This window comes from Cervus canadensis, chromosome 1 (assembly GCF_019320065.1).
Source record: "Cervus canadensis isolate Bull #8, Minnesota chromosome 1, ASM1932006v1, whole genome shotgun sequence".
Lineage (NCBI taxonomy): Eukaryota > Metazoa > Chordata > Mammalia > Artiodactyla > Cervidae > Cervus > Cervus canadensis.
This window is the reverse complement of record NC_057386.1, coordinates 6,774,370-6,801,531: the sequence shown is the minus strand read 5'-3', so window position 1 is coordinate 6,801,531 and position 27,162 is coordinate 6,774,370. Positions and strand designations below refer to the sequence as shown.

The 27,162-nt window shown below is 46.7% G+C and overlaps 2 protein-coding genes across 2 annotated transcripts; one reads left to right on the top strand and one right to left on the bottom strand.

Annotated features, from left to right (window-relative positions):
- Positions 1–225: 225 nt before the first annotated feature.
- Positions 226–26,905, bottom strand: NUP85 (nucleoporin 85). Its single transcript, XM_043460567.1, has 19 exons — positions 26,596–26,905; positions 21,759–21,852; positions 17,525–17,687; positions 13,965–14,035; positions 13,364–13,407; positions 12,246–12,315; positions 10,985–11,106; positions 8,242–8,376; positions 8,026–8,148; positions 7,688–7,819; positions 7,340–7,446; positions 4,183–4,266; positions 3,965–4,030; positions 3,632–3,783; positions 2,780–2,897; positions 2,577–2,677; positions 1,181–1,332; positions 740–841; positions 226–403 (listed from the first exon to the last, which is right to left on the bottom strand). Exons 1-19 carry the CDS (start codon positions 26,626–26,628, stop codon positions 302–304), a joined length of 1,971 nt encoding a protein of 656 aa, XP_043316502.1. The 5' UTR covers positions 26,629–26,905; the 3' UTR covers positions 226–301.
- LOC122436693 (40S ribosomal protein S20-like) lies at positions 14,825–15,286 on the top strand. Its single transcript, XM_043460661.1, has one exon. The coding sequence runs from the start codon at positions 14,927–14,929 to the stop codon at positions 15,284–15,286; it is 360 nt and encodes a 119-aa protein (XP_043316596.1). The 5' UTR covers positions 14,825–14,926.
- Positions 26,906–27,162: the final 257 nt, after the last annotated feature.

The window sequence follows — 27,162 nt, the reverse complement described above, 5'->3', positions numbered from 1 at the left end:
TGCTAAATAAACAAGATAACCAGAAAGCTAACAGGTGATTCTGAGGTAAAGCAAAGTTTCAGATGCACAAGCAAACCGCAGAACACTCTTGTTCAGGTTTCTACCTGCAGGCAGGAGGGCTCTGTGCTCCCCGTAACTGCAGGGATGCTTTCTCTCCAAGGTGGCTACCTCAGGTTTCCAGTGCTGGCAGGTTAAAACCTCCCCACATGTAAGAACTTGCCTGTATTTGCAAAAAGAAACATTTATTCTTTTAAAAGTGTATATACATTGCCTTTACAAAGATACCATGTTGGAGCCAGTTTCAGGAACCTTCCAATGAGCCTTCTTTTATAATCGACCGGGCAAGATTCCGTGCAAGAGCAAGTCTCAGCATTTCTACCTTGGTGGTCTCGATATCATCATCCTAAAACCAAAGACAGCCTGTGTGAAGACCAGCAGGAAGTTTTCCTTCTTTCCCAAGACTCTAATCCAAAGGGAGATAAAGGGCACAAAACATTCAGTAGTATCTTCCAGCAAGTTCTTAATATGAGACCAAGCTGCATGCAGAGGACCACCACAACTGACAGGAAAGAAGAAAATCGAGAGGCCAGAACACTAAATCACCCCATTTCCTCCTAAAAAGTTAGTGTGCCCTAGTCGCAAATTAAGCAGTAACGTGAGAGGCATGTGAGTTTGTAAGGGGCCAACATCTTGGGCGGGGTGCCTCTTCTCCCCTCCATCCTGGAACCACCAGACTGACCTGGAGCTGCTGGGCGTCGGGCTCTCCACACAGCGGCCTTCCTGAGGTCAGGTCCTCCAGACACCTCAGGAGCTCGTACGTCTGCTCCGCGGAGAAGATCACCTGCGGGGAGAGGCCGCTTCGTGGAGCTGCTCCCCAGCCAGGGCCCGCAGCAGTCTGGCAAGGGCTCGGCTGAGACAGCCTTTCTTGTATCATGTGGAGAAGTGTGCTGGGGGCTGAGAGGCACCCCCTCTCACTCCCGGCTCTTCTCATCAGGGTCCTGGGCTGAGCACTGTCTGTGGACCGCTGCCTCATTTCAAGATAAGTCATTTGCTTGTGGAGATACTAGATTTCCAGAGTGGGCGCTATGGAAATCACACCCCTACTTAGGAGACGATGGATGGATGTACATTTGCAACAGCTACAGGATAAAAGAGAAGACACTGTGGACTCAACCTGTACCTGTTTCTGTTCCAAAAGGGGCAGGGCGTCTGTGAGCAGCGTCATCCAGAAAGACCGGGGGGCAATCTGGGATGTCATCAAAGAGAGGAGGAGAGAGGCGGCATCGACAAAACGCTTCTCCCCGTATAAGCGGTGGAACTCGCGGTACTTTCCTGTTGGGAAGAGAGAGCACCAGGTCACCTGTGACCCTAAACAAGAGACCCTAGAGCAAGGAAATTCTTCCAAAGCGGCCTCCAAGCTCATCAGCCAACAAGACCAAAAGGATTCAAAATCCTCGATTAAAGGGGGCTCCAAAGAGCCAAACCTGGGAGAATGTAAGTGTCAAAATGAATAAGAGTCATGGTTGACAATAGACTGAATAAAATAACCCTCGAGGCCATGGCTGATATAAATGAAAGAATAAACGGGAGGAAGGGGAAGCTTTCCATACAGGGGAATGCCAACTAAAACACAATTTTATCGGCACTCAGAAGATCACCAGTAGTTAGGAACACTAGTGGATCAAAGTCTGAGGAGATTTAAATAATCCTGAAGTACAGATCCACAGATTAATAAATCTGTTTAATAAATATTAGAGGAGACCCCTGGTGGATGCCGTTTTTAACCAAGTGATCAAGGTGAACTCCACTAAGGGAGTTCCTATTAACACATCCCCTCAGTGGAATTCCTGCCAAGTATATAACCTGAGGCTGTTCATGAATAAACCCAAAGTAACAATATTCTACAAGAGAGCTGAACAGACTCTGCAAAAACGTCAAGATTGAGGAACACCAACAAAGGCAGAGGCATTAATGAGATACGAAAACTAAATTTATGACAACATAAAGGACATTGTCGGGACAACTGATGAAATCAGAATATGGATTAGCTGAGAGTGTTGTATCAACGCTGAACCTCCTGATTTTCCTAACTGGTTAAGTAAAAGAAATTTTCTCATTCTTTAGGATATACATGCTCAGATATTTATGGAGGAAGGGAAACAATGTCTCCAACATACTTCCAAATTATTCCCAAAAAACTTGACTGACAGAATAAAACAAATGAGGCAAAACATGAATAACTGGTTAACTTGGTAAAGTGTGTAGGGTAGTCTCTCATCCCTTACACTACTTTCACAATTTCTAGGTTTCAAATTACCAGAGAATAAAGTGTTACCCAAAAACACGCTTTGCAGAGGCCGCACTGGCTCCTGTTTCTCCCTGTGGTCGCGCTGCAGTGTGTGGGCTCTCGCTTCCCCCACTAGGGGTCACACCTGCACCCCCTGCAGTGGAAGCGTGGAGTCTTAACCGCTGGACCACCAGGGAGGTCCCTCAGAGTTCTATGTGTTTTGGACTGGAGAAGTCTAGAACTTCTGTGCGCTTGTGCTGAAGGTCCCGGGGACAGCTCAGAGACTCACCCAGGAATGTCAGTCGATCACTGAGCATCATGGCTGGCCCCAGGTTGTCAATGAGATCCAGGTCAGAGAAGCAGCCTCGCTCACAGTAATCCCTGAGGAACCTGCAAGGCCGGCCCAGAGATGAGGGCAGTAGCCCCAGGCCCCCTGCTCAGCCCCACCACGTCCCAGGCAGCATCCGGGGAGCACACAGACAGGGAGCCCACCTGTCTGACACCAGCGTGGCAAAGGCGGCATCTTTGGCGCGAATGCTCCAAGAAAGAGCAGAGCCCAGGCGATTGTTGCGGACCGCTTTCATGGCCAAGATCTTACAGATGCTGCGAACTTTGCAGGGAAAAGAGAAAAGGCAAACCATTCACCCTATCACTCACTCCACTCCCAAGCCCTGCTGAGATAGGAGCAGCCTTCCCACCGCCTCCGAGTTTTATGTGGCTTCTCTGTGGCCTCCAAGTGCAGCTGGGCAGCAGAGCCAGGAGCTGTGAGGTTTATAAATCGTCTTCTGGCCTCGTCAACAGTACGACCCACCCTGGTAGGCTTTGGCTTTGTGAGCAGTTTCACTTTAGGGGCGGCAAGAATATTGGCAAGACTCCCCAGAGACCAGCGTGTCATTATCTGTCCACATGCTGAAAATCCTACCAGGCTTTGGGTCCTGAGTGCTAAATGCTTTCAGGGACGGTCATAAACACGCAGTGCCTCTGGGGAGAGTAACTATTTAGGCCTGCACGACTTGATAGCCAAGTGGGAAGAGACGGGGCAAACTTCATCAACGTCTCCCCATGCTCTTCCTGAGTCGCCTCCAGCCCTGCGTCCCCCCAGCCAGCCCGAGCCAGCACCGGCAAGCCCCCCGGGACAGGACAAACCGCAGCTGCCCAGCCTGAGCCCTGGCTGAAGGCATGAGCACGTAAGTGGTCAGGACCTCTGTAACAGGCAGCATGCTCGACTGCTTCTGGGTCCCAGTGGGCCCCAGCGCTTCCTCCCTCCCCAGGGACTTTCCGACGCTTGGGCTCACCTGGCAGCTACTGCCCAGACCCTGAAGGCGGGGAGGAGAGCCCACTCACCTTGCTCCGTCATCTGCCGCTGCTCGCAGACCCGCAGTACCTTGAGGGCTTTCTGCTCCGTGGTCAAAGGGATCCGCTCAATATGCAGCTCGAGAGAGACCCGGCCCAGCTCAGGGCAGTGGTCACAGTAGTCCACACCCAGCTGCCACAGGCTGCGTGGGTCCAGGGGGACAGGCATGAGGGCCCGGAAGCTGCCCTGGGGCTGCAACTAGCTTCCAAGGCAGCGCCTCCCCAGACCTGGTGCCTCCCCAGAACCAGACAGGAGAGCGCCCCGGCCACGCGCAGCGCCTGCTGGAGGGCACCCACTGCCTCTCAGCCCTGCGGCCTTCCTACCTGTGATGAGCGAAGAGTCCTGAGGCGTATTCCAGCAGGAGGAACTCTCTCATGTTGGATCCAAAGCTGGCAGAGAACAGACCACGAGACCAAGGCTCCCGGGCTGCTCTTTAGGGCCCCCTTCTGCAGCCCAACCTCCCTCCTAGGCATTCCGGTCACCCCCCCCAAGGGCCTGGGTGGCAGCAAGGAAAAGGCTGGCGTGGCCGTGGAGTACTGACTAGAGGTTGTGTGACTGCAGCAGCTTGCAGTGATCCAGCAGGTCCGTCAGGTGGGCCACGAACCACCAGTTGCTCAGGGCGATGCTGCGGGTTCAGATACCAAGGCAAGAAGCAGCGTCAGGATGAGCGGCCACGGCCCCCGGGTGTGCAGCATAAGCAGGGGCCCCACACCTCCTTTGCTGTAAGAGGAGGGGAGGGACAGTGGCAAGCTGGACTCTGCCCACGAGGCGGGGACTAATTACACACTGGGAAGGACACTCAACGCCGAAACAGCAGCCAGTGAGACGTGTCAATGGAGAATGTCACACAGAACAAAATCCAGGGACCCAATGAGAGAGAGAGAATGCAGATACAGGGTAACGGCTAAGAAAAGGATGAAAAGATTGGTGGGGTTTGATTCTTGATGAAACATGTAACTCAAAGAACTATGGTGTGCATTTGGATTGCTGTTTACATTCTGTTAACGTTTCTCACTGTTGCATAGTTTTGATTAGCATATTTTATGAACACAATTATATATACATGACAGCACTTTAAAAACCACCTTGTATTATCTATTAATACTTTGTATAAAAAATTATTTTTTGCTTGATTACATGATTAATAATTTGACTTTATTGGATATGTAATCTGACACATAACAAAGGTCTAAAAGTCCATCCCCAAACCACATTTAATCAAAACCTAAAATCATCTCTAGCCCTTATTAAAAATGACATTTTCTAGGGCCCTTTATTTTTTTTTTTTCCCTAGGGCCCTTTAAATGTTTCAGATGTTAAGCTTTTTTACATCGCCAAATTTTGTAAACTCACTAGCATTTTGAATAGAATTAAACCAATGCACTTACTGCAGTGTGAATACATCATTTTGAGTTATATTTTTAATTTGTTACTTGGCATAGGCCTTTCTGTATCTGTATATAATGCTAGAGTATTTTTTAAATCTTGGGAGGGAAAAGCAACTTCAATGTTGCTAGGGTGAAAAATCCTGCTTTCAGGATATAAAAAGAGTAGGGATTGGTTTACACTGCATGACTGACTAAATGGGCTGTCTGCCCTGCCCTGGGGCTGCTGTCCCGTGAAGTCCATGCCAGTTCCTCTCTTCCTTTTGCTGGATGGCAAGAATTGGCAGCTACAGCCCACAAGGGAAGAAATCCAATTTCCCTTCAGCTGTGGGCATGCCAGGCAAACACGGGGCCCTTCAGCAGGAGCTGGCCAACTGTGGCCTCCCAGGGCCTCTCTGGGATTCCCTCGTGGCTCAGACGGTAAAGAGCCTACCCACAATCCCTGTGTCAGGAAGATCCCTGGAGAAGGAAATGGCAACCCACTCCAGCATTCTTGCCTGGAAGATCCCACGGACTGAGGAGCCTGGCGGCTACATACAGTCGATAGGATCACAAAGAGTCAGACATGACTGAGCGACTACACTTCACTTTCAGGGCCTCTCTGCTCTGCCTCAGGAGCCCTCTCTGCCCCATGGCCTGGCATGGTTGACATGGGGATCATCAGGTACCCCTATAGAAAGCTCCCTTCTAGCTGAGGAAGGGTTCCCCTCATTCCCCCCAAGAGGAGTGAACAGCTGACACCACACCTGAAGCTCAAGGCTCCCCTACACCACCAGCCCCCCGGCCCCACCCCAGACAGGCTCTCCTCCCCTGGGAAGCGAGCTGGGGCCTAACTGGAACAACCCGTGAGAAGGCAAGTGCTCAGGAGACCCCAGATCCCACCCTTCCTCGTCCAGGAGGGCACTCTCTGAGCATACTTCAGCCCTTCTTTCAATTAATGGACAGAGGTCTCGGGACCTGCTTTTCAGAGTAGAGCAGGAAGAAGCTTACTGGTCAGGAAAACCCAAGCTCCTAGATTCCTAGCTAATGGAAATACCTCAATTTTTTCCCTGCCTGCCAGGGCAGACGGATGCCCAGACTGAGGGGCTGCAAGCCTGATTTCCTCCTTCAAGACTGGCAGGGGTGATGCGTTTTTCAGCGGCGTTCGTTAGCACCATGCCTCTTCGTTACACTTTTCTCTTTTCCTTCTACAACCACTGGAAACAGCAAGATGCTTTTCTTTTTTATTGTCCTTCCTTCCTCTTTTCCTCAAATCTGTCTTGATCCTAAAATTCCAGATGTGGCTTATGAAGGAAGCCCTGGAGGAAATAACCCACTGCCTGTAACAGACAACATATTCAGGAATGCCTATTGCTTTGAATTATAGACAGAGACCCTGACAAAACTAAATACTGGCGTCTGTGCCCTGGGAGCCGCCCCTATTGATCCTTCACTGCAGATACAACCCCTCGTGCCAAAATCAGCTGAATTCTGTAAGTTATCTTCCAGTTCCAACCAGTCCCTATTTTAGAGGTTTGTGAAAAGAATACGGACACAAACCTTCCTTTCTCCAAATCTAACACCATTTTCTGAATGGGCCTTGGCTTTCTTTTGGCCAAACAGGAAGAGCAGGTAGCATGTGTGGGGTGGGGGTGGAGGGTAGAAGCGGGGAGACCTTCCTACTGCCCAGATTCACTAACAAAGAAAACATCCAGTCAAGGTCAGCGAATTTGATACCTGAGCAAGGCCACCTGCTCCAGCAGTTCCCAACCTTCCCCCTCTGCGTGAGAAGGGAGGGTAAGTTCTCTCTGACTTACTACAGTTGGGGAATCTGGAAAGCTTTGCCTTGGATTCACTGTTTCACGCTCCCTATCCTGCCTTGCTGAAGGTCTGCGGAGGGGGGTTGATGTAGAATCTCTGCTCCGAACAGACCCAGCCCAGAGTCCACTGGTGTAGCTCCTGGTTCACCAGAGAAGTGCTGTCCTGTAAGGTGGCTGCATGTCCATCAAGTTCCAAGAAATAAGCTGGCTGGCTATTTCTGGATTTTAAATACCATAGTAATTTCTTGCAATATTACTTAAAGTAAACATCCCTGAAGTGCAAACTGTTACACATACAGGAGCCTGCAAGCCTCAGGAAGGCCCCCAGGCTCGTCCAAAGAGAAGACACTGCCTGCCCAATGTGGCTGTGGAGGGGGAGCAGGTCTGTGGGAAGGAGGGTAAGACACCAACAGGAAGGAGCAGGACACTCCGGAAAAGGCTGGTGGTGATGGGCGTGCGACACCGTGAGTGCACCAGGCGCTGAACGGCCCCGAGGCGCTCAATGGGGTCCTACCTGCACTCCTTGATCACTTGGTGGATGTCAAACTCGAAGGCTGCCATCAAGATGTTGTCCAGGGGCTCTGGGCTGCTCTCACCTCCCAGAAACAGGTCAAGACTAGACTGTGGAAAGGTGGTGACCCATTCAGTCCCTGAATGGTGGCAGAGACTCAAGGGTGCAGGCAGGGCTGCTGTGTAGGGGACCCTGGAGAAGGGCAATGGGGTCCTTCAAACTGGGCCCAAGGAAAGCCCCCTCTATTCTCCAGGGAGGGTCAAGTCAACGAGGCTACACGGTGAAAGTGATCCGGCAGGGAGCGGAGCCCTGGACACCATCTCCCCTCCCCTCCCGGAGGAGCTGACGAACCTGGGCGTAGAGGTGCAGATCCATAGGCTTAACCGTGGGCTGAGAGTACAACAGCCGGGTCACCAGGAAGTGATACCAGTTACTCAAAAGCTCCTTCTGCTCCAGCAGGGCGGCATCGTCTCCCAGCAGGACCTGAGAAGAGACGCTGTCCCTTAACTCTGGGGCCACTTCCCGGTAATGCTCCTCATCTCAGCTGGAGCAGCTGAGTGAAAAGCTCGCTCCTTCCCGACAGGGCCCATACAGAGAGCCCCGTCTGAGGAGGAGCTGCTGCAGGGCTGGACGCCCAGGGCCCCAGGAGGAGCTGGTTGGCCCCTGGCCAGGACCCGCTCGCCGCAGACCTTGCAGAGGGACTCGAGGTGGGGGCTGGAGGCGAACGTGCCGTCCTGGAGGTGCCTCTCGCATTCCTCGTGCCAGTGCTGCCACCTCAGCTCCAGCTCCGTCAGGGTCTGCGTGTTCCCAGGCTGCGGGGAGAGACACGGACGGGGCGGTCACCGTGCCAGCCCCTCACGCTCCCTGCATGAACCCATCTCTGCGACCCGGGCGGCTCCACATACGCTGAGAACGGGCATGGTCCTCATCAGGTCCCCCAGGACTCGGCACATGCCTGCAGAGGCGGGGTTGGCGTCGGCTTCCTTGGAGAGCATCTGGCGGGCCTCGTCCAGCCGGCCCTGCAGCACCAAGGTGGTCACCTGGGAGGACACCAAGAGCACAGCGTCCAGGCACAGACTCAGCAGCCAGGCCCCTCGCCCGCTCCGGCTTCCTCGTCCCAGAGAAGAGTGACAGTTCCCTCCCTCAGGGTAAATCTAATTCATCCAACCTTCCAGTTTTAACCCCTGCACCATGCTTTTCAAACTGCATGTTGTTATAACCCACTGCAGGTACGACCGACTTTTTAAAAATAAAATGAAATATAAAATAAAAATTACCAAAGTGCATCAAATAAAGCACTGATTCGTAGAAGTTTCAGTTAAAAGAAAAAGTTTTAGTTCAAATACTGGGTTGGCCAAATTTGGTTCAGGTTTTTCCATGCTATTTTATGGCCTGAGTTCAATTCCTGGTTGGGGAACTAAGATCCTGCAAGCCACAGCAAAAGAAAAGGAAGGAGAAGAAAGCCAAGGAAACATATGCTGACAAGTCCCAATCCCTCTCCCTGAATTCGAGACACGCACATCCTATTCCCACCCTGTGGCTCCACTTGACTCTCACAGGCATCTTACTTAACATGCCTTGAAGCAAACACCTGGTCGCCTCCAACCCACCAACCCACATTCTTCTATTTCTTACACATCCAATTCATTAGCGAATCCTATCACTGTACCTTTAAACTGTATCCAGAATCGAATCACCTCTCACCACCTGCCCCACTCAGCTCCCACCCGTGTCCAGTCACCAGCACCGCCGCCTGGTTTAGGACCTGAGCCTCCAGACGGGCCCTCTGCTCTGCTTTTGCTCTGCTGTCAGCAGCGCAGCCAGAGAAGCCTGTGAAAACCTGCATCAGCGACTTCCCTGCTGGTCCCGTGGCTGAGACTCAGTGCTCCCAGTACACGAGCCTGGGTTCCATCCCCGGTCAGGGAACTAGACCGCACACACCGCAATTAAGAGTTCACATGCTGCCAATGAAGAACCTGCATGCCACAACTGAGACCCAGCACAGCCAAACAAATAAATATTTTTAAAAAGAAAAGAAAATCTAAGTCAGATCACAGTGCTCCTGTGTTTGACTCTCCAATGTCCTCCTTACCCCAACTGACTCAGGAGTAAAACGGGAACTCTAGTGCCCACCAGCTAGGGCATACCTGTATCTCCTTCAACTAACCGAGTCCGAACAGCCCTGTGGAGCATGTGGGGCACTCCCCATGCTACAGACGAGGAAACCAGAGGCAGGGGAGCGACTCGCTGGAGCTCAGAGCTGGCGGAGGCCGAGCTGGGGTGCCACCTGGGCAGCTTGGCACCACAGACCCTGTTCCTAGCATTCAACTACCCTGCCTCTCTGGGGCTTTCCTGGGGGCTCAGCAGTAAAGAATCCTCCCGCCAATGCAGAAGACACAGGTTTGATCCCCGGGTCAGGAAGATCCCATGGAGAAGGAAACAGCAACCCACTCCAATACCCTTGCCTGGAAAATCCCATGGACAGAGGAACCTGGTGGGCTACAGTCCACGGGGTCGCAAGAGTCAGACAGGACGGAGTGACTAAGCACCGCCACCACCCTGCCTCTCTAGGAGCTGAGCCCTTACCCCTCGTCACCTCCTCAGGTTCCTACTCACACGTCACCTCACAAGGGTGCCTTTCCTCGACTCTAACACTCCCAATTCCCCTCCCCTGCTCTATTTCTCTCCAGAGCACTTCACTTTTACACATATTTTACTTGCTTCTGTATTTATTTCCTGTCTCCCCACACAGGATGCAAGCTCCGTAAGGGCAGGAATCACTGCCTGCATTGGTTCTGGTTGTTTCTTCAGGGCCTGCACACAGCACCACTCAAATACACAGTGAATGAACCACACACTTAAAACCTAGGCCCGACCATTTCTGAACAAAGGCTCTCCCCTTACTGGCACAGACTCCAAGCACCCGAAGGCCTCAGAAACAGCCTCAAAGGCAGCAGTTCTCTACCTGAATTTCAGATGTTGTAAGTCTGCAACATTCAAGTCAACCAGCCAGCTCCTCTCTGGTCACTGCAAACTGGGTCACAGGTCAGTATCAGTGAATGGAAAAGTACTGCTCTCCCAGACATGAATACACACACGTAGACACACACACACACACTGACTTTCCAACTGACCATCCAAAATGACTGGGATCATCAATGTCTTTGTTTTTAATAGCTTTACTGATTGCAATGTACACCTAATAAACATTCACCTGTTTAAGTGTCTAATTCGGGGGATTTGAGTAAGTGTACAGAGTTGTGCACTATCATCACAATTCAGCTTCAGAACACATCTCACACCTCAAAACAGCCCTCAGCCCACTGACATCAAACCCCTATCCCAGCACCTATCCATCGGCTTTGCGTTCTCTTCACCAAGTCTCATTCTTAGATCCACAAAAAGATCAAAATTCCCTTCTCACTGTGAAGTCTACAAAGCATTATTTTTCTTACATGATAACTTAGTTCAAAACTCCCCCACGGAGCAGGGAAGGAAACACCTCCCTAAGCACGTCCCCATGATCACAGACTCAAAGAGCCAGACGCACACGGGCTCAGCAGGGAAACGCTCAGGCGGCCTGGGAGCAGAGGCCAAAGAGAACACGAGGAGGAAGGCAGGGAGGCCCAGCAGGCACGAGGGTCTTACCAAGTTCCAGAAGCTCTCGTGTTTGCTTGGATTCTCGCTGCCCAGAACATCTGCTGACAAATTGTCCACCTCGCACACGTGCAGCCGGACCCAGTCAAGGAGGTAGAGGAGGAGCGGGCCAGCTGGGAGGAAACACACAAGCAGTGGATTCCACCTTCCCGAAGTACAGAGTGTAGGGCAGGCGAGCGAACGGCGGAGCAAGCGCTTTGTCCGTCTTCAGTGAGCGGGCGTGTGGTCCTGACCACAGGGCTGAGCTACCGAAAAGACTCCTGTGGGGCCTCCTCTGTGCCAGGCAGCGCGACCTTCCACTGAATCGTCAGGGGGGCCGACCTCACCACCCCGACCACCCCCAGCTTCTTCACACCTCACAATACTCAGTGACCACATCAGTAATGGCCATAAGGGGATGGTACTGACTAGGTGCCAGGTACACAACCATGATAAAAAGATAGCGACAGTCCTCAGAATCTACTGGAGCAGGCGAGCAGACAACCAACCAATTCCATTTCAAGCTGCTCAGTGCTTAAGCAGGAGTATGAATAAAAAGCTGTGATGCACAGAGACTACTAACACACACTTATGGACAGCAGTAAATATAAACCATTAAATGAAAGCAAAAAGGCCCGCAGCCCCTCCACAGAGGGCCCACTCCAGCCAGGATACTGTACTGACACAATCAAATTCAAGATCAAGGGAATAATTCGGAGTGGACGCATGAAGCTGTAGGGTTGCCCCGGACCTAATCACCAGCAAAGGAATTCTCTCAGGGACTCTGCCTTCCATCACCTAATCCTGCCTCATATCCGTACAACTTTTTTCATTCTTAAAATTTTAAACAACAGAAATGTACTGTCTCGTGTTTCAGGAGGCTAAAGGTCTCAGGAGCTGGGAGGGCTGGTTCCCTCGGAGGCTGGGGAAGAACCTGCACACACCTCTCCCGAGCTTCTAAGACTTTCTAAAGCTTCACCAGTCCATGATACAAATATGGACCACTCCTTTCACACGCTAGTTTAATATCTGTTTCTTCGTATTTTTTAGGGGTCACCTGTCTACAATTTAAGGTTTTCAGAAGATACTCTGATTCTTTTTGCAGTATCTTGACAAAAACACAGGCTTCTTCAGGCATCCTGTAATACTTCCCAATGCTCGTATTGATGAAAAGCAATGAAAAGAGCATTTTAGGCAACAAAACACTCATCACAGCACAGGACAGGGTAGGGGGGACACCTCTGCCGCTGTGACAAGATGATTCTGTGCTCACCTGGGGCTACTTCGATAAAAAGAATCTCACAAAGGTTCCAAATGAGCTCCATTGCCGACAGAATGGAGACCTAAGGAGGGAACAGAGGCCGAGTTTTGACTGAAAACATTCCTGAGATTTTTTTTTTCCCTAGAGCTAAGAAGCAAAGCAGAGCTTGAAGCACATGATGGTCGTTCATTAACTCAACATTTATAGACTGTTCCTATGGTAGGGTTCCCCACAAGACAGTCAGAGAATTTTAGGGGGTGGGACACAGAATAATAGTTTCTGTTTCAATGGTTGTGGTTTTAATGTGCCTTAGAAAAATATAAGTAGCTCTTTACACCCATGATCTTGATGAATATTACAGTTTAGGAAGTGGCTCTGAGTAAAAAGGGAGAGATGATTTTTAGAAAAATATTTAGCAAATAACATAATAATATACAGGTACAGCAAAAATTAATGATGTTGATATTCAAGGGATTGATTTTTAGGAAACAATCTATTAAAAAAGTAAACCCCGCCCCCCCCCCCCAAAAAGTAAACCCAATGTAAGACTCCAAAATAAATCAGCTCTGGACCCTGACCTTAGGAATATGCTGTACCCCTATCTTCCTTCTTGTACAATCACAGAATTTTATACCTTAATCATAAGGAAAAATAAATGGTCTGATGACAGATACGGTGCACCAGTCCCTACTGACTACTGAGTTTGAATAATATAAAAATTCTAACCAAAGAATGAGAATTCTTTAAGTCATCTTCCAACTAAAATGTAACAACCTGCCATTTAAAAATACTGGTTCACTGAGTATAGTTCATGAGACTAACCAGTGGTTCTAAAACCTCAGCTCACCATCTCAGGTGACACAACATGGTAAGGATTTATATTTCCCATAAGAGCTGAAAACTCGTACAAGTATTTATCAAGCACATCCTTGTGTTCCAAGGTGCTAAGCCTTGAACAGGGCACCAGGAAGTTCAAGATGAGTCTTACCACCCCAAGAAGCTGCCTGTCTACCTGGCAGGAAAAGAGACGTCTGCAGTATCAGTGATTTCAAAGCCACCCCCGGTGACTACTAAGGACTCAGAAGGACATAAATGGTGCTGGTACCACACAGGCGGCCCCACCCCCTTACCTGGCTGCTGAACTGGCGGCCACTGGCTGAATCTTTATCAGCAACTAACAAAACATAAAGTATTAAAAAATAAAATAAAATAAATAATTTTAAGTGAGCAATGTAACATGAGTCTTACTGTTAGACCTTCATAGACAGGTACTGTGGCTTGTGCCTTCTACTGACCACCCATTTTCAATACAGATTTTTTTGAAACATGCTTCATTTCTTTGCTGTACATCAATGATCTCAAATCATGGCCCAGAAATGACAAGTGGGTCTTTCAACTACAATGTGGCAAACAGAGAGACCACCAGGCTACACAAGATTCTATCCAGCACCCACAAGTCACACGGCTCTCAGGATTATGATAACTTTCAATCACCAATATCAAGGAACTGGGAATGCAACTGTCAAAGGTCTTTAATTTGGCCCTTTAGCCTCATACCTGCTAACATAAAATGTTCTAATTTGTTCTAAAATGTACTCAAGACAACTGCCAGAAAATTAAAGATTATGTAAGAAAGGCAAGTAGGTTTTAAACTAGAATGTCAATCAGATTTTACCTTGTAGTACTTATAGCCAGATAAATATTTCAATTACTCACACACACAATATTTACCTGCAAATTGGTGCATTTCCTCCATGCACGCTCTTATGACTGATCGGTAGTTTTTACTCACTCGAACCAATCTACAAAAGATGAAATGGCATACAAGATGAACCTGGAACAGTTTATGGTGACAGAAAATAAGGAACATCTTGTGATGACAGAAAGTATCAAAAAAAAAAAAGATAAAAAGTTTGCTGACAGACAGGAGTCAACTTGAAGGAGTTCCTCATGGCCAAAGCTAAAACAACTTGAGCCACAAAATAACATATAACCCAGGGACTAAAAGAAATATCCATGAGTCCACAAGGATATTAATTGTCTCAAATGAGACCCACTAATGGATCCTAAAATTAGTGGTTGAAATTTGAGGAAAAATGCGATTTTCATAGTCTCAGTTTTTCCCTCAAATACTTACTAGTTACAAAGGGCAAAATGGTTAACTTTATAGTACAGAAACCCAGTAGAAACCACATTAACCAAGTGATCAAGGTCAATATAAACATAATAAAACATCAGTATCATGAACCTCATGATGTGATGTGTGAAGAAGGACATATCACACCACTTCTGTGGTATTTTTTGCTAAAAATGCATAATCTCTGTTCAGTCATGAGAAAACATCTGACAAACCCAGGACAGTTTTGAGGGACAGTTTCCAAGATGATTGGTCAATATTTTTTCAAAAGTGATAAGGCCATGAAGCAGATTAAGGAGAAAAAAACTAAATGCAACCTCATCTGGTTGCAGAAGAGAAAAAAGGACATTAGTGGAAAAAATGGTGGAACTGAAATAAGGCCTTCAGTTAATCACACTGCATCAACATTTAAGTTTAAAAAAAAAGAAAAAAATTCCTCTTTGAGGAAGACGCAGTCGCCGCTGCAGCGGAGCTCCGTGCCACCCGCTCTTGTTCCTGACTCACCGCTGTTCGCTCTCGCTGAGGAACAAGTCGGTCAGGAAGCCGCGCCGCAGCCATGGCCTTTAAAGACACCGGCAAGACTCCCGTGGAGCCAGAGGTGGCCATTCACCGAATTAGGATGACCCTAACCAGCCGCAACGTGAAGTCTCTGGAGAAGGTGTGTGCTGACTTGATCAGAGGCGCGAAGGAAAAGAATCTCAAAGTGAAAGGACCAGTTTGGATGCCTACGAAGACTCTGAGAATAACTACAAGGAAAACTCCTTGTGGTGAAGGTTCTAAGACTTGGGATCGATTCCAAATGAGGATCCACAAGCAACTCATTGACCTGCACAGCCCCTCTGAAATTGTCAAGCAGATCACTTCCATCAGTACTGAGCCGGGAGTCGAGGTGGAAGTCACCATTGCCGATGCCTAAATCAATCTTTTTAATAAATCGATAATCAGTTGTTAAAAAAAAAAAAAATTTAAGTTTCCCAGTTTAAATACCAGTAATGTGGTTATACAAGATACTAACATCAGAGAAGCTGGATGAGGGATGTAGAGAAGTCTATTATTTTTGTACTTTTTCTGTATGTTTAAAATTATTTCAAAACAGAGTTCTTAAGAAAGGAAAGAGCAGAACAAAACAAACAAAAAAGGAACTGGCTATTAGTTACCAAGAAGTAGATCCTTAGAAAGAAACATTAGTTCTAAATGAAGAGACCTAAATGCTGCCTACTGGCTCCATTTATTTTTGTTTGTTTATTTTCTGGCTCCCTTTAAAGATGAACAGAAGGTACAATGGGGCCAGCAGCAGTTGAAGCAACTTGCACACACTCTCACTTAATTTTTCAGTCAAGACTCAGCCCCAAATAAATAACTCACCTGGCCAAAAAACAAGATGATATGCTGACCCCCACGCACAAAACAGGAGCTCCCATACCACCATTAATAGGACATTCACATGTTCACTGATTTATTAAATTCAGCAAATATTTAGAAGCACCTACTATACAGATGAATGAGGATATTTGGGAACAGAAGGTCCCAAATAAATAAACGAGACAGGGTCCCTGCCTTCAGGGAATTACAGGACTTTTGACATGCTTTGGGCAATAGAGATTTCTGAGTTATCAATATCCTGTACCAGTCTCTTGTCACCAGTGATCTTTCATAAACACACAGACACACACACGTGCTGACCAGGGTACCCTCTGGGGTGATTCATCTGTAAAATGCTTATCAAGGAAGTAAAATACGGTGACACTGTGGTTTATAAGAAGAAATAAAACACTAGTCTTCAACACCAATCCCTGACTCACAGCTCCTAAAACCTTTGTAAATTCCTAAATGACAAGAGCACTGGCAGAACCTTTCGTTCCAACTCTAGGTAGCTTCTGGATGAGGACTTCTCACCATAAAGACCCAGTCATAATTAGAAACTGAAATTATCAGCCCTGTCCCTGACTTCCCTGGAGAGAGGAGAGGGCCATAAATGGAGATAATAATTGATCATGCCTACATGAGGAAGATTCCATAAAATCTCAAAGGCAAGGGGTTTGGAGAGCTTCCAGGTGGGTGAACACATCCATGTACCAGGATGGTGACACAGCCCAGCTCCACAGGGACAGGGGTTCCTGGACTTGGGACTCTTCCAGACCAGGCCCCACGTTCATCTTCACCTGGCTCTCCATCTGTGTCCTTTCTCATATCCTTTAATGAACTGCTAAACTTGTTTCCTTGAGTTCTGTGAGCTCCTCCAGCAAATTTATCAAACCTGAGGTCACCATGGGAACCAGTGATTTGTAGCCAAGCTGGAGAGCAGCTTTGTGGGTAACCTGGGGACCCACTATTTGTGACTGGCATCTGAATGGTAGGCAGTTTTGTACTATAGAGCCCCTAACTGGAGGAATCTGTTGCTATCTCCAGGTAGGCGGTGTCAGAATACAGCTGAATTGTAGGACACTCAGCTGGGGTCAGAGAACTGCTTGGTGCGTGAAAACTTCCACACATTTGATGTCAGAAGGGTTGTGAGTGAAACACAGGAAAAACTTTTTGTTTTACCAACACAAATACCAACATTATCTATTCCCTAGACATATGAACAGACACTAAGAAAAACCTAACACAGGGGCTCTCAAACTCCACTTGTACTTAAGAGTCACCTAGAGACTTTAGGATCCACCCCTAGAAATTTTGGAGATATGCAGTGAGGCCTGAGTAAGTACCTGATGTTGATGCAGTTAATTCACAAACCTCAGTTCAACCAATTCTAGTCTGTAAACAATACAAGTTTTCTGGTCTCTTCCCAAAAAAATGCCTTGAAAATAATTCTTTAGACAAAACAAAACTCTCAACAGTGGGACCTCATTCAATGACTCTCAGGTGCTTATTTGGCCTAAATTTTATTCTTTGGAGGGTAAATGAAGTAGGAATAGAAACAGAAAGCTTGTCAAGCAGCCAGCAAGTCAACTGGCAGCCATTCACACATTCTCTGAAAGACTTCTCCATCCATGACCACTTACACTGCCCAGTACAGAGGCCAGGAAATCCAACCTGGAGTCGCATATTTCTCCAGGAGGTCCACCCATTGTGCAAAAGGAAAAGGAGGCATTTTCACTTGGTTTTTCAAAATTTAGTTGTGGGAGCCAGCACCTATCAGCAGCCAACTTACTGAGCTTTTCTAGATTTCCCAGTCAACTCTTCTTCGATTCTCTGGAGGCCCACGAAGATTCCATGGGATTCATTGAAGAGTTTTCTCAGGATTTTAGAGTAAACATCTATATCCTTTCGGATGATATGGATAAAGGGGCAACCTGCCACCATCTCTGGTTTTTCTGAAACAAAACAGGAAAAACAAAAAAATTAACATTTATCACAGTCATCCTCATCAAAGCACTCTAAAATTTTGAGTAGCTAATTACAAAAGCTTCAGCTTCTTTGCTACTGATTTCATGATATATTATTTATCCACACATGAATTTTTATTTTTATTTTCTTTGGCCATGCAGCAAGTGGGACCTTAGTTTCCCAAGCAGGGCTTGAACCCATACCCCTGCAGTGGGGGCACAGAGTCCTAACCACTGGATAGCCGGAGAAATTCCTCATATTTAAATTTTTTTGTTTTAGTTTTTATTTATTTTGGCTGTGCTGGGTGTGTGTTGCTGCTTGGACTTTTCTCCAGTTGCAGGGAGCGGGGCCTACTCTCTAGTTGCGGTGCACGGGCTTCTCGTTGCCATGGCTTCTCTTGCTGTGGAGCACAGGCTCTAGGGCATGCATTTCAGGAGCCGTGCACACTGGCTCAGCAGTTGCATCCTGGGCTCTAGAGCACAGGTTCGAGTTGTGGGGCACGGGCTTAGCTGCTCCACGGCATGTGGGATCTTCCTGCACGAGGGATCGAACCTGTGTCTCCTGCATTGGCAGGTGGACTCTTTATCACTCAGCCACCTGAGTGAGTGAGTGAAAGTCGCTCAGTCGTGTCCGACTCTTTGCGACCCCATGGACCGTACAGTCCATGGAGTTCTCCAGGCCAGAATACTGGAGTGGGTAGCCTTTCCCTTCTCAGGGAATCTTCCCAATCCAGGGATCAAACCCAGGTCTCCCGCACTGCAAGCAGATTCTTTACCACAAGGGAAGCCCAAGAATACCAGAGTGGGTAGCCTATCCCTTCTCCAGCGGATCTTCCAGACCCAGGGATTGAACCAGGGTCTCCTGCGTTGCAGGCGGATTCTTTACCAACTGAGTTATGAGGGAAGCCCTCAGCCACCTGGGAAGCCCCCATACGTGAATTTTTAAAAATTCTTTTAATTTTTTATTGAAGGATAATTGCTTTACAGAATTTTGCTGTTTTCTGTCAAACCTCAATATCAATATCCCGCTCCCTTCTGAAACTCTCCCCCATCTCCCTCCCTACCCCACCCCTCTAGACTGATACAGAGCCCTTGTTTGAAGTTTCCTGAGCCATACAGTAAATTCCCATTGTCTATCTATTTTATATACAGTAATGTAAGTTTCCATGTTACTCTTTCCAAACATCTCACCCTCTCCCCATGGCCATAAGTCTATTCTCTATGTCTGTTTCTCCATTGTTGCCCTGTAAATAAATTCTTCAGTGTCATTTTTCTAGACTCGGTATATATGAGTTAGAATACGGTATTTATTTTTCTCTTTCTCACTTCACTCTGTATAATAGGTTCCAGGTTCATCCACCTCATTAGAACTGACTCAAATGTGTTTCTTTTTATGGCTGAGTAATATTCCACTGTGTATATATATCACAACTTCTTTATCCATTCATCTGTTGATGGACATCTAGGTTGCTTCCATGTTCTAGCTATTGTAAATAGTGCTGCAAAGAACAATGGGATACATGTCTCTTTTAATTTTGGTTTCCTCAGGGTATATGCCGAGAAGTGGAATTGCTGAGTCATATGGTGGTGAACGTAACTGAATGGTGGTTTTATTCCTAGCTTTTTAAGGAATCTCCATGCCATCTTCCATAATGGCTGTATCAATTTACATTCCCACCAACAGTGCAAGAGTGTTCCCTTTTCTCCACACCCTCTCCAGCATTTATTGTCTGTAGACTTTTTGATGAGGGCCATTCTGACCAGTGTGAGGTGATATCTCATTGTAGTTTTGATTTGCATTTCTCTAATAATGAGTGATGTTGAGCATCTTTTCATGTTGTTGTTAGTCATCTGTATGTCTTCTTTGGAGAAATGTCTGTTTAGATCTTTTTCCCACTTTTTGGTTGGGTTGTTTGTTTTTCTGGTATTGAGTTGTATGAGCTGCTTGTATATTTTGGAAATTAATCCTTTGTCAGTTGCTTCATTTGTTATTATTTTCTCCCATTCTGAGGGTTTTCTTTTCACCTTGCTTATAGTTTCCTTTGCTGTGCAAAAGCTTTTAAGTTTAATCAGGTCCCACTTATTTACTTCTGTTTTTATTTCCATTACTCTAGGAGGTGGGTCATAGAGGATCTTGCTTTGATTTATGACATGTGAATTTTTATATACAAATGTTTACTCTTAGACTTTACCCCTCAACTCACTAGCATACTCTGTAAAGACATTTCACCTCTATCCATTAAAATGTACTAGGAAAAAAAAAGGAAACCACTTAATATCAGCCTATGTAAACTCAATAAATAAGATAAACCCAGAGCTGAAGTTTTACAAAATGTCAAAATAAATATTCTTTTTATATTATTTTTTATTGCCATTATTCCTAAAACAAAGAATCAAAAACTGACTAAACTATTTTGCAACAGTGATGAAAAGGCTCTGTAATGATAAATTATAAACCACCAACTTATGGACATTTCACATACAGCAGCTTCTCAAATAAATTGTGATAACGTTCAATGGCTTGTTGTGAATGTGATTTCAATAAATAAAGAAAGAAAGAAAATCTTGAGTTTCCAACAATCAAGGACAAGCTAGAAATGTTGATAAGCTTTCCTTCCATTAAGTAGGGAAAGAAGCCATTCAGACACAGTCACAGAAGTTTCTCTTCTGAGCAACTTCTACCACTCTGCCAAATTTGAGATTCTCAATACCAAGATATCCCATAGATATTTGGCAACATCAGGGATCATTTCAAACTATAAAATCAAGAAAAACTACTCTGCTTAAAAATTACATGAGGGCCTGGGAAATCCCATGGAGAGAGGAGCCTGACAGGCTACAGTCCATGGGTTCACAAAGTCAGACATGACTTAGTGAGTAAACAACAACAATTGGCTTTTCTACAAAAGAATGACAGGAGTTGAATCTTTCAGAAGGAAAGGAATGATGACATTATTTATCAATGAAAAAATTGTGAATCACTACATTGTACACCTGTAGCTTATATAATATTGCATATCAACTATACTTCAATAAAAATAAATAAAAAATTTAAAAAAAAAGAAAGAAATATCCAAAAATTACATGAGGACCTTCACAGGTGGCACAGTGGTAAAGAACCCGCCTGCCAATGCAGAAGACACAAGAGATGAGAGTTCAATCCCTGGATCAGAAAGATTCCCTGGAGAAGGAAATGGCATCCCACTCCAGTATCCTTGCCTGGGGAATCCCATGGACAGAGGAGGCAAGAGGGCTACAGTCCATAGGATTGCAAAGAGTCAGACACTACTGAGCATCGGTGGTCTAGTGGTTACAACTCCATGCTTCCAATGCAGGGGTCATGGGTTCAATCCCTACTGAGGGAACTTAGACCCCACATGCCATGCCAAGTAGCAAAAAAATTTAATTAAAAGAAAAAAATCCACACAAACTGCATACTATGTAATTTACTAAAATTATATGACCTTCATTAGCTCAGCGTGCTCCCGACAAAAAAGGAAAACCTCTACATATGGATAAAGAACATGACAAAGCTTCGCAAAATAATCCTTTTAACATTTCCTGAGATTTCTCTCTTAAAAAGGAGAAAGCAAAATCAAGTATAGAGATGTCGATTTTACCTTGCTACTAGAGGGAATCCCCATCAGAAAGGTAAGAGCCATGTCCGATACCTGATGGAGCTTAGAGGACAAGTTATTTTGTTCACAATGAAAAAATGAAGGTAAGGGCTGTGACATCTGCAAACATTCACAATGAGGGGACTACTACAAAGAGAATTTAGTCACTCAGGACAAAAAGGGAAACAAAAAGCTTCAAGTTTTTAAGTATAAAGAAAACCTTCTTTAACACTGGGAAGATCATTGTTAACTTTTTTCCTGGACTCAACATCTGCCAAGTCTCACAAATCAATAAAAATCTTAAATAGATAAAAAGTTTCCAAAATGAAAATGGTACAAAATAAGTTCAAGTTTCATATCTCAGCTAGTCAAATCTGAGAGAATAAAGAAAAAAAAAATTGTACCAACACAGATAATCTAAAAGAGAAACAAAAAAACCTACCTTTTATATTGAAAGAGGTTTCACACACCAGCATCTCCCCCGGACCCCAATCAAAACACATTTGCTTCTTCTGGGAATTCACTCCTGGAATCCACTATTAAAAAAAAAAGAAACATAAGGCACAGAAATTGTTATTCTTCCTAAAGGCTTTGCTTTCAATTGACTTGCAAGTATAATCCTAGTAAGCAGTGGTCGTGAAAGTTATCAAGTGCTAATCTATAAATACAACTGAGTGTGGCTGAGATAAGCCCAAGAGAGTTTTGTTAGGCACCTGAACCCAGCCTGCCACTTCTCAAGTGCTGATAAAAAGGAAAGCTACCCCCTAATCAGTTATTATATGGAAATTTAGTGATCTGTAGTTCAGAAAAAGGGCAGTTAAAAAAATTAAACAGGAATTGAACTGCTGTTACTCACTAAAAAGACCTCCAATCCCATGGCCTCTATGTTACATCTTTTTTTTTCCTATGTTACATCTTTAATGGCGCTTAATTTTTTTCTCCAACTCAGTCACACCAATCCCTCTGAGTCCAAGCTTCATAAATGCAACTGCATAATCCACCCTTTATGAGTTTTCTAACCTCCAGAGCTATATCCATAACATCAAGAGCCAAAACAGGAACTTAATTTATGACTGCACACGGGCTTTCTGGAGTTGCGGTGCGCGGGCTTCTCACTGTGGTGGCTTCTCTAGTTGTGGAGCACAGGCCCTAGAGTGCATGGGCTCAGCTGCCCCGCGGCATGTGAAATCTGCCCGGAACAAGGACTGAATCCGTGTCCCCTGCATTGGCAGGTGGATTCTTACCCACTGAACCACCAGGGAAGTTCCAAAACAGGGACTTCTGATGCTCATTCCACTCCCGCAGTAGGACAAAGCCTTCCCCAACTGTCAGGAGCAACCCTTGTAATCCTCCGCCTTCCCTCATGACCCACTGAGGTCGCGCTAGTGGTAAAGAATCCGCCTGCCAATGAAGGAGACACAGGTTTGATCCCTGGGTGGGGAAGATCCCCTGGAGAAGGAAATGGCAACCCACTCCACTATTCTTTCCTGGAAAATCCCATGGACAGAGGAGCCTGGAGGGCTACAGTCCATGGGGTCGCAAAGAGTCAGGCACAACTGAGTACATGCATCTCTCCTATACCCCAGCAATTCCACTTCTAGGTAGTTATCTGGAAAGAACCAAAAAAAAAGTGAAGTGAAGTGAAAGCTGCTCAGTTGTGTCCAACTCTTTGTGACCCATGGACTATACAGTCCATGGAATTCTCCAGGCCAGAATACTAGAGTGGGCAGCTGCTCCCTTCTCCAGGGGATCTTCCCAACCCAGGTCTCCCACACTGCAGGCAGATTCTTTACCAGCTGAGCCACCAGGGAAGCCCTTTGAAAAAAAAAAGACAAGAACTGTAACTCACATTTCTTAAGAGTCCTTGACCTAAAAAGATAATACCACTGGTCTAGAAAAACTACTCAAGATTAATCTCTTTGGATCTACACTGAAACATTCCTGAATCTGCTAATTACTAACTGGCCTTCACAAGCCTTGATATATTCACCCTGCTATAAAAAGTGACAATAGTTTTCAAGGTTATTCATTAGCCTCTTGAGAGTATGTATAGAGCAAGCTCAAAGAGCAGACTAATCTCAAATACAGACATGACTGAATTCAAACTTTCACTGCTGAGCTTCAGATTCTAAACTATGGATGATGCCCTTCTGAGAGGCTGTGTCCACAAGGCCAAACTAGTCTTCCTACCTGGTCTTCCCAACACCAATGTAAAGCTGGGTTGTCACAAATCAGTCATCACTACTGGGGGCAAAATTCAGCTTAGATCGTTTTCATTCCATTTGTAAATGCATGACTCACTGTCATGGTTCAATAGCAAGTAGCTCTCCAGGGCCGCACAGAGTACTGGGAAAGTTTCCCCATCCAAAGATTCTGACATAAGCGAAGGAGGGAAAAGCAAGATAACATGTAGTCTGAAAAAGTCCCAGTGATTCCAATAGTCTATTTTTCCTCCCAAAAAACAGTGACACAGTCCTTGATGGATATTTGGCATTTAAAGTACTCCACATATGCATTAAAAGTTAACACTCTATAGGATATAGCAGTAAGCTTTATAGACAATAACATCTCACGTTCACTGCTGTTTGAGATCTCATGTCTCTTGTCTAGTTAGCTTTGAATTGACTTCTATTTTCAGTTTTTGTTTGTTTTTTTTTTTTTTTTTTTTTTTTTCCTATTTTCAGTTTTTGGTTTTGTGAGACACTGCTTTGCAGTATGATGGCTTCAGCAGAAAGCTGAAGGCATCTCAACTTTCTAAAAAGCAAAAATATAAGGTCAGGCAGCTTGCCGTTTAGCAGGGCTTACAGGTTACCAAGAGCTAAGAGATGCAGAACAAACCAAAATAGACAGATGGAAATATTTTCTAGTCAAGGAAGTCAGGTAGAGCTTTTCTGACAAAGAGGCTGCTGGAGCTTGTCGGTAAAAAAATGAGTGGGATAGAAACCTAAGAGAGAAGAGCATCCCAGACAGGGGGAAGGGTAGGTATCCCTCCTCTAACAGCCATGAATCTCCTTCGAAGCATCATATATCATCCACATCTGACATACTCTCCTGAGAGTTCAAACAGACGTGAAAGCAAACAGAGCAATGAAAAAGCAGGAATGGTCTCCCGAGACCTAGGAGATGCTGAAGAGATCAAGAAGAGATAGAAAGAATACATGGAAGAACTGAATAAAAAAGATCTTAATAAACTGGATTATTACAGTGGTGTGGTTAGTCACCCAGAGTCAGACATTCTGGAGTGCAAAGTCAAGTGGGCCTTAAGAGAAGCACTGCTGTTAATAAAGCTAGTGGATGGGATGAAATTCCAGCAGAACTACTCAAATTCCTAAAGGAGGATACCATCAAGGTTTTGCATTCATTATGTCAGCAACTCTGGAAGCCCCAGCAGCGGCCACAGGACTGGAAAAGGTCAATCTTCATCCCAATTCCCAAGGGTAGTACCAAAGAATGTGCTAACCATCGGACAATTGCACTCATCTCCCATGCTAGTTAAGATCATGCTTAAAATCTTGCATGCTAGGCTGCAGCATTATGCGAACGAAGAACTTCCAGATGTTCAAGCTGGGCTTAGAAAAGAAAGAGGAACTAGAGATCAAATTGCCAACATTTGCTGGATGATACAGAAAGCAAGAGAATTTCAGAAAAACATCTATCTCTGCTTCATCAACTACGCTAAAGCCTTTGTGTGGATCATGACAAACTGGGGAAAGCTGTTAGAGATATGGGAATACCAGACCATCTCACCTGTCTCCTGAGAAATATTCCCTGACTGGGAAATATATCCATCTGTCCACTTAGGCTTGTTCTACATCTCTTAGCTCTTGGTAACCTGTAAGCCCTGCTAAATAGCAAAGCAGCAAAGTAAGAACCCTGTATGTAAAAACTGATCGGTTCAAGATCGAGAAAGGAGTATGAAGGGCTGTCTGCTGTCACTGTTTAATCTATATGCTGAGCACATCATAAGAAATGCCGGGATGGGTGAGTTACAAGCCAGAATCAAGATAAGCAGGAGAAACATCAACAGACCTAGATATGCGGATGATACCACCCTAATGGCAGAAAGTGAAGAGGAACTAAAGAGCCTCTTGATGAGTGTGAAAGAGGAGAATGAGAGTCGGCTTAAGGCTAAATATTAAAAAAACTAAGATCAAAAAATTAAAATTAAAAAAATAATAATAAAAAAATTAAGACCATGGCAACTGGCCCCATTACTGCATGGCAAATAGAAGGGGAAAAGGTGGAAGTAATGACAGATTTCCTCTTGGGCTCCAAAATCACTGCAGATGGTAACTGCAGCCATGAAATCAGAAGACAATCGCTTCTTGACAGGAAAGTGATGACAAACCTAGACAGTGAGTTGAAAAGCAGAGACATTGCCAACAAAGGTTTGTATGGTCAACGCTATGGTCTTCCCAATGGTCATGTACAGTTGTGAGAGCTGGACCCATAAAGAAGGCAGAACGCCAAAGAACTGATGCCTTCGAACTGTGGTGCTGGAGAAGACTCCTGAAAGTCTCCTGGACAGCAAGGAGATCAAACCAGTCAATCTTAAGGGAGGTCAACCCTGAATACTCACTGGAGCGACTGTTGCTGAAGCTCCAGTATTTTGGTCATCTGATGAGAACAGACGACTCATTTGGCAAAGTCCCTGATGCTGGGAAAGATGGCGGGCAAGAGGAGCAGAGGGCGTCAGAGGATGAGATGACGGGACGGCATCACGCATGGAATGAACTTGGACTTAAGCAAACTCCGGGAGGTGGTGAGGGACAGGGAGGCCTGGCGTGCTGCAATCCATACGGACGCAAAGAGTCGGACACGACCGGGCGACTGAACAACAAGCAGTCTCTCGAGAGAACTATACTTGGTAAACCTTGGGCCAGCTCAAGCAGAAGCCAAGCTCACGGGGCTGCGACGTGAAGCTTTGCTCGGCTGGGAGAAAAAAAGCCGTACAATACCTCCGCCTGGCTCCAACCCGCTCATTAAGCGGGCTTTAGCCCGAGGAAAGGCCAGAGAAGCAGGGAGGTCGGGGAGGCAAGGGACGGAAAGGAACAGAGTTGGGGGGGCGGGGTCTCCAGGGCCAGGTATTCCTCAGAATACACTAGGGAGCAGGACCCAGCGACCACCGCGACCCACACGCGAGGAGCGAATTAATGCGACAACCGAGCGGGGGGCAACTGTGCTGAGGGAAGGGGCCGGGCACCTCGCCAGCAACAGGGACGAGGCGGACCCAATCTCCGGGCCCCGGGGGGAAAGCGTACTGTTCGGGGCCCCCTTACAGTGACCGTCGGCTCGCCATCGAACTCCTCCATAGCGCCGCACCACAGCCGCCGGGAACTCGCAGGGCCGCCAAGGCTCGCGCCTCAGGGCTCCGGCTCAGGGCCGGCTGCGAGAGAGGACCCCGCGCGTGAGCGCCTCCCGCACTGCCTGCAGGCCCAGACGCGGCGGGGGCTTCTCCTCGGAGCCACGGCCACCCGCTCTGCGGCGCTCCGCACGCGCCCCTCCTTCTGGCCTGGACTACACGAACGGGGAAGGCAGGGCCAGGGGCGGCCTGTCCTCCCGGGACCGCTTTCGCCAGATCCGGCGCCGCCGCGGACACCCCTGAGCCGGGCGGAGAGAAGCGCCCCCGGACGGCGGGAGCGGCGGGGAGGCGGCTGCGCATGCGCGGCCGAGGTCGAGCGCTTGGCTTGGCCCCGGCGGGAGCGAGCTCACCACCACTGCCGAGCCTGTTTCTTCCCCGCGCCTCGGTCACTGCAGGCTCCCGTCGTCGGCGCCGCTGCTTTTTCCATGGCAGGAGCCCCGTTGGTCCATCGGGCTTGTGTAGGAAGGTATTCGTCACCAGCCCC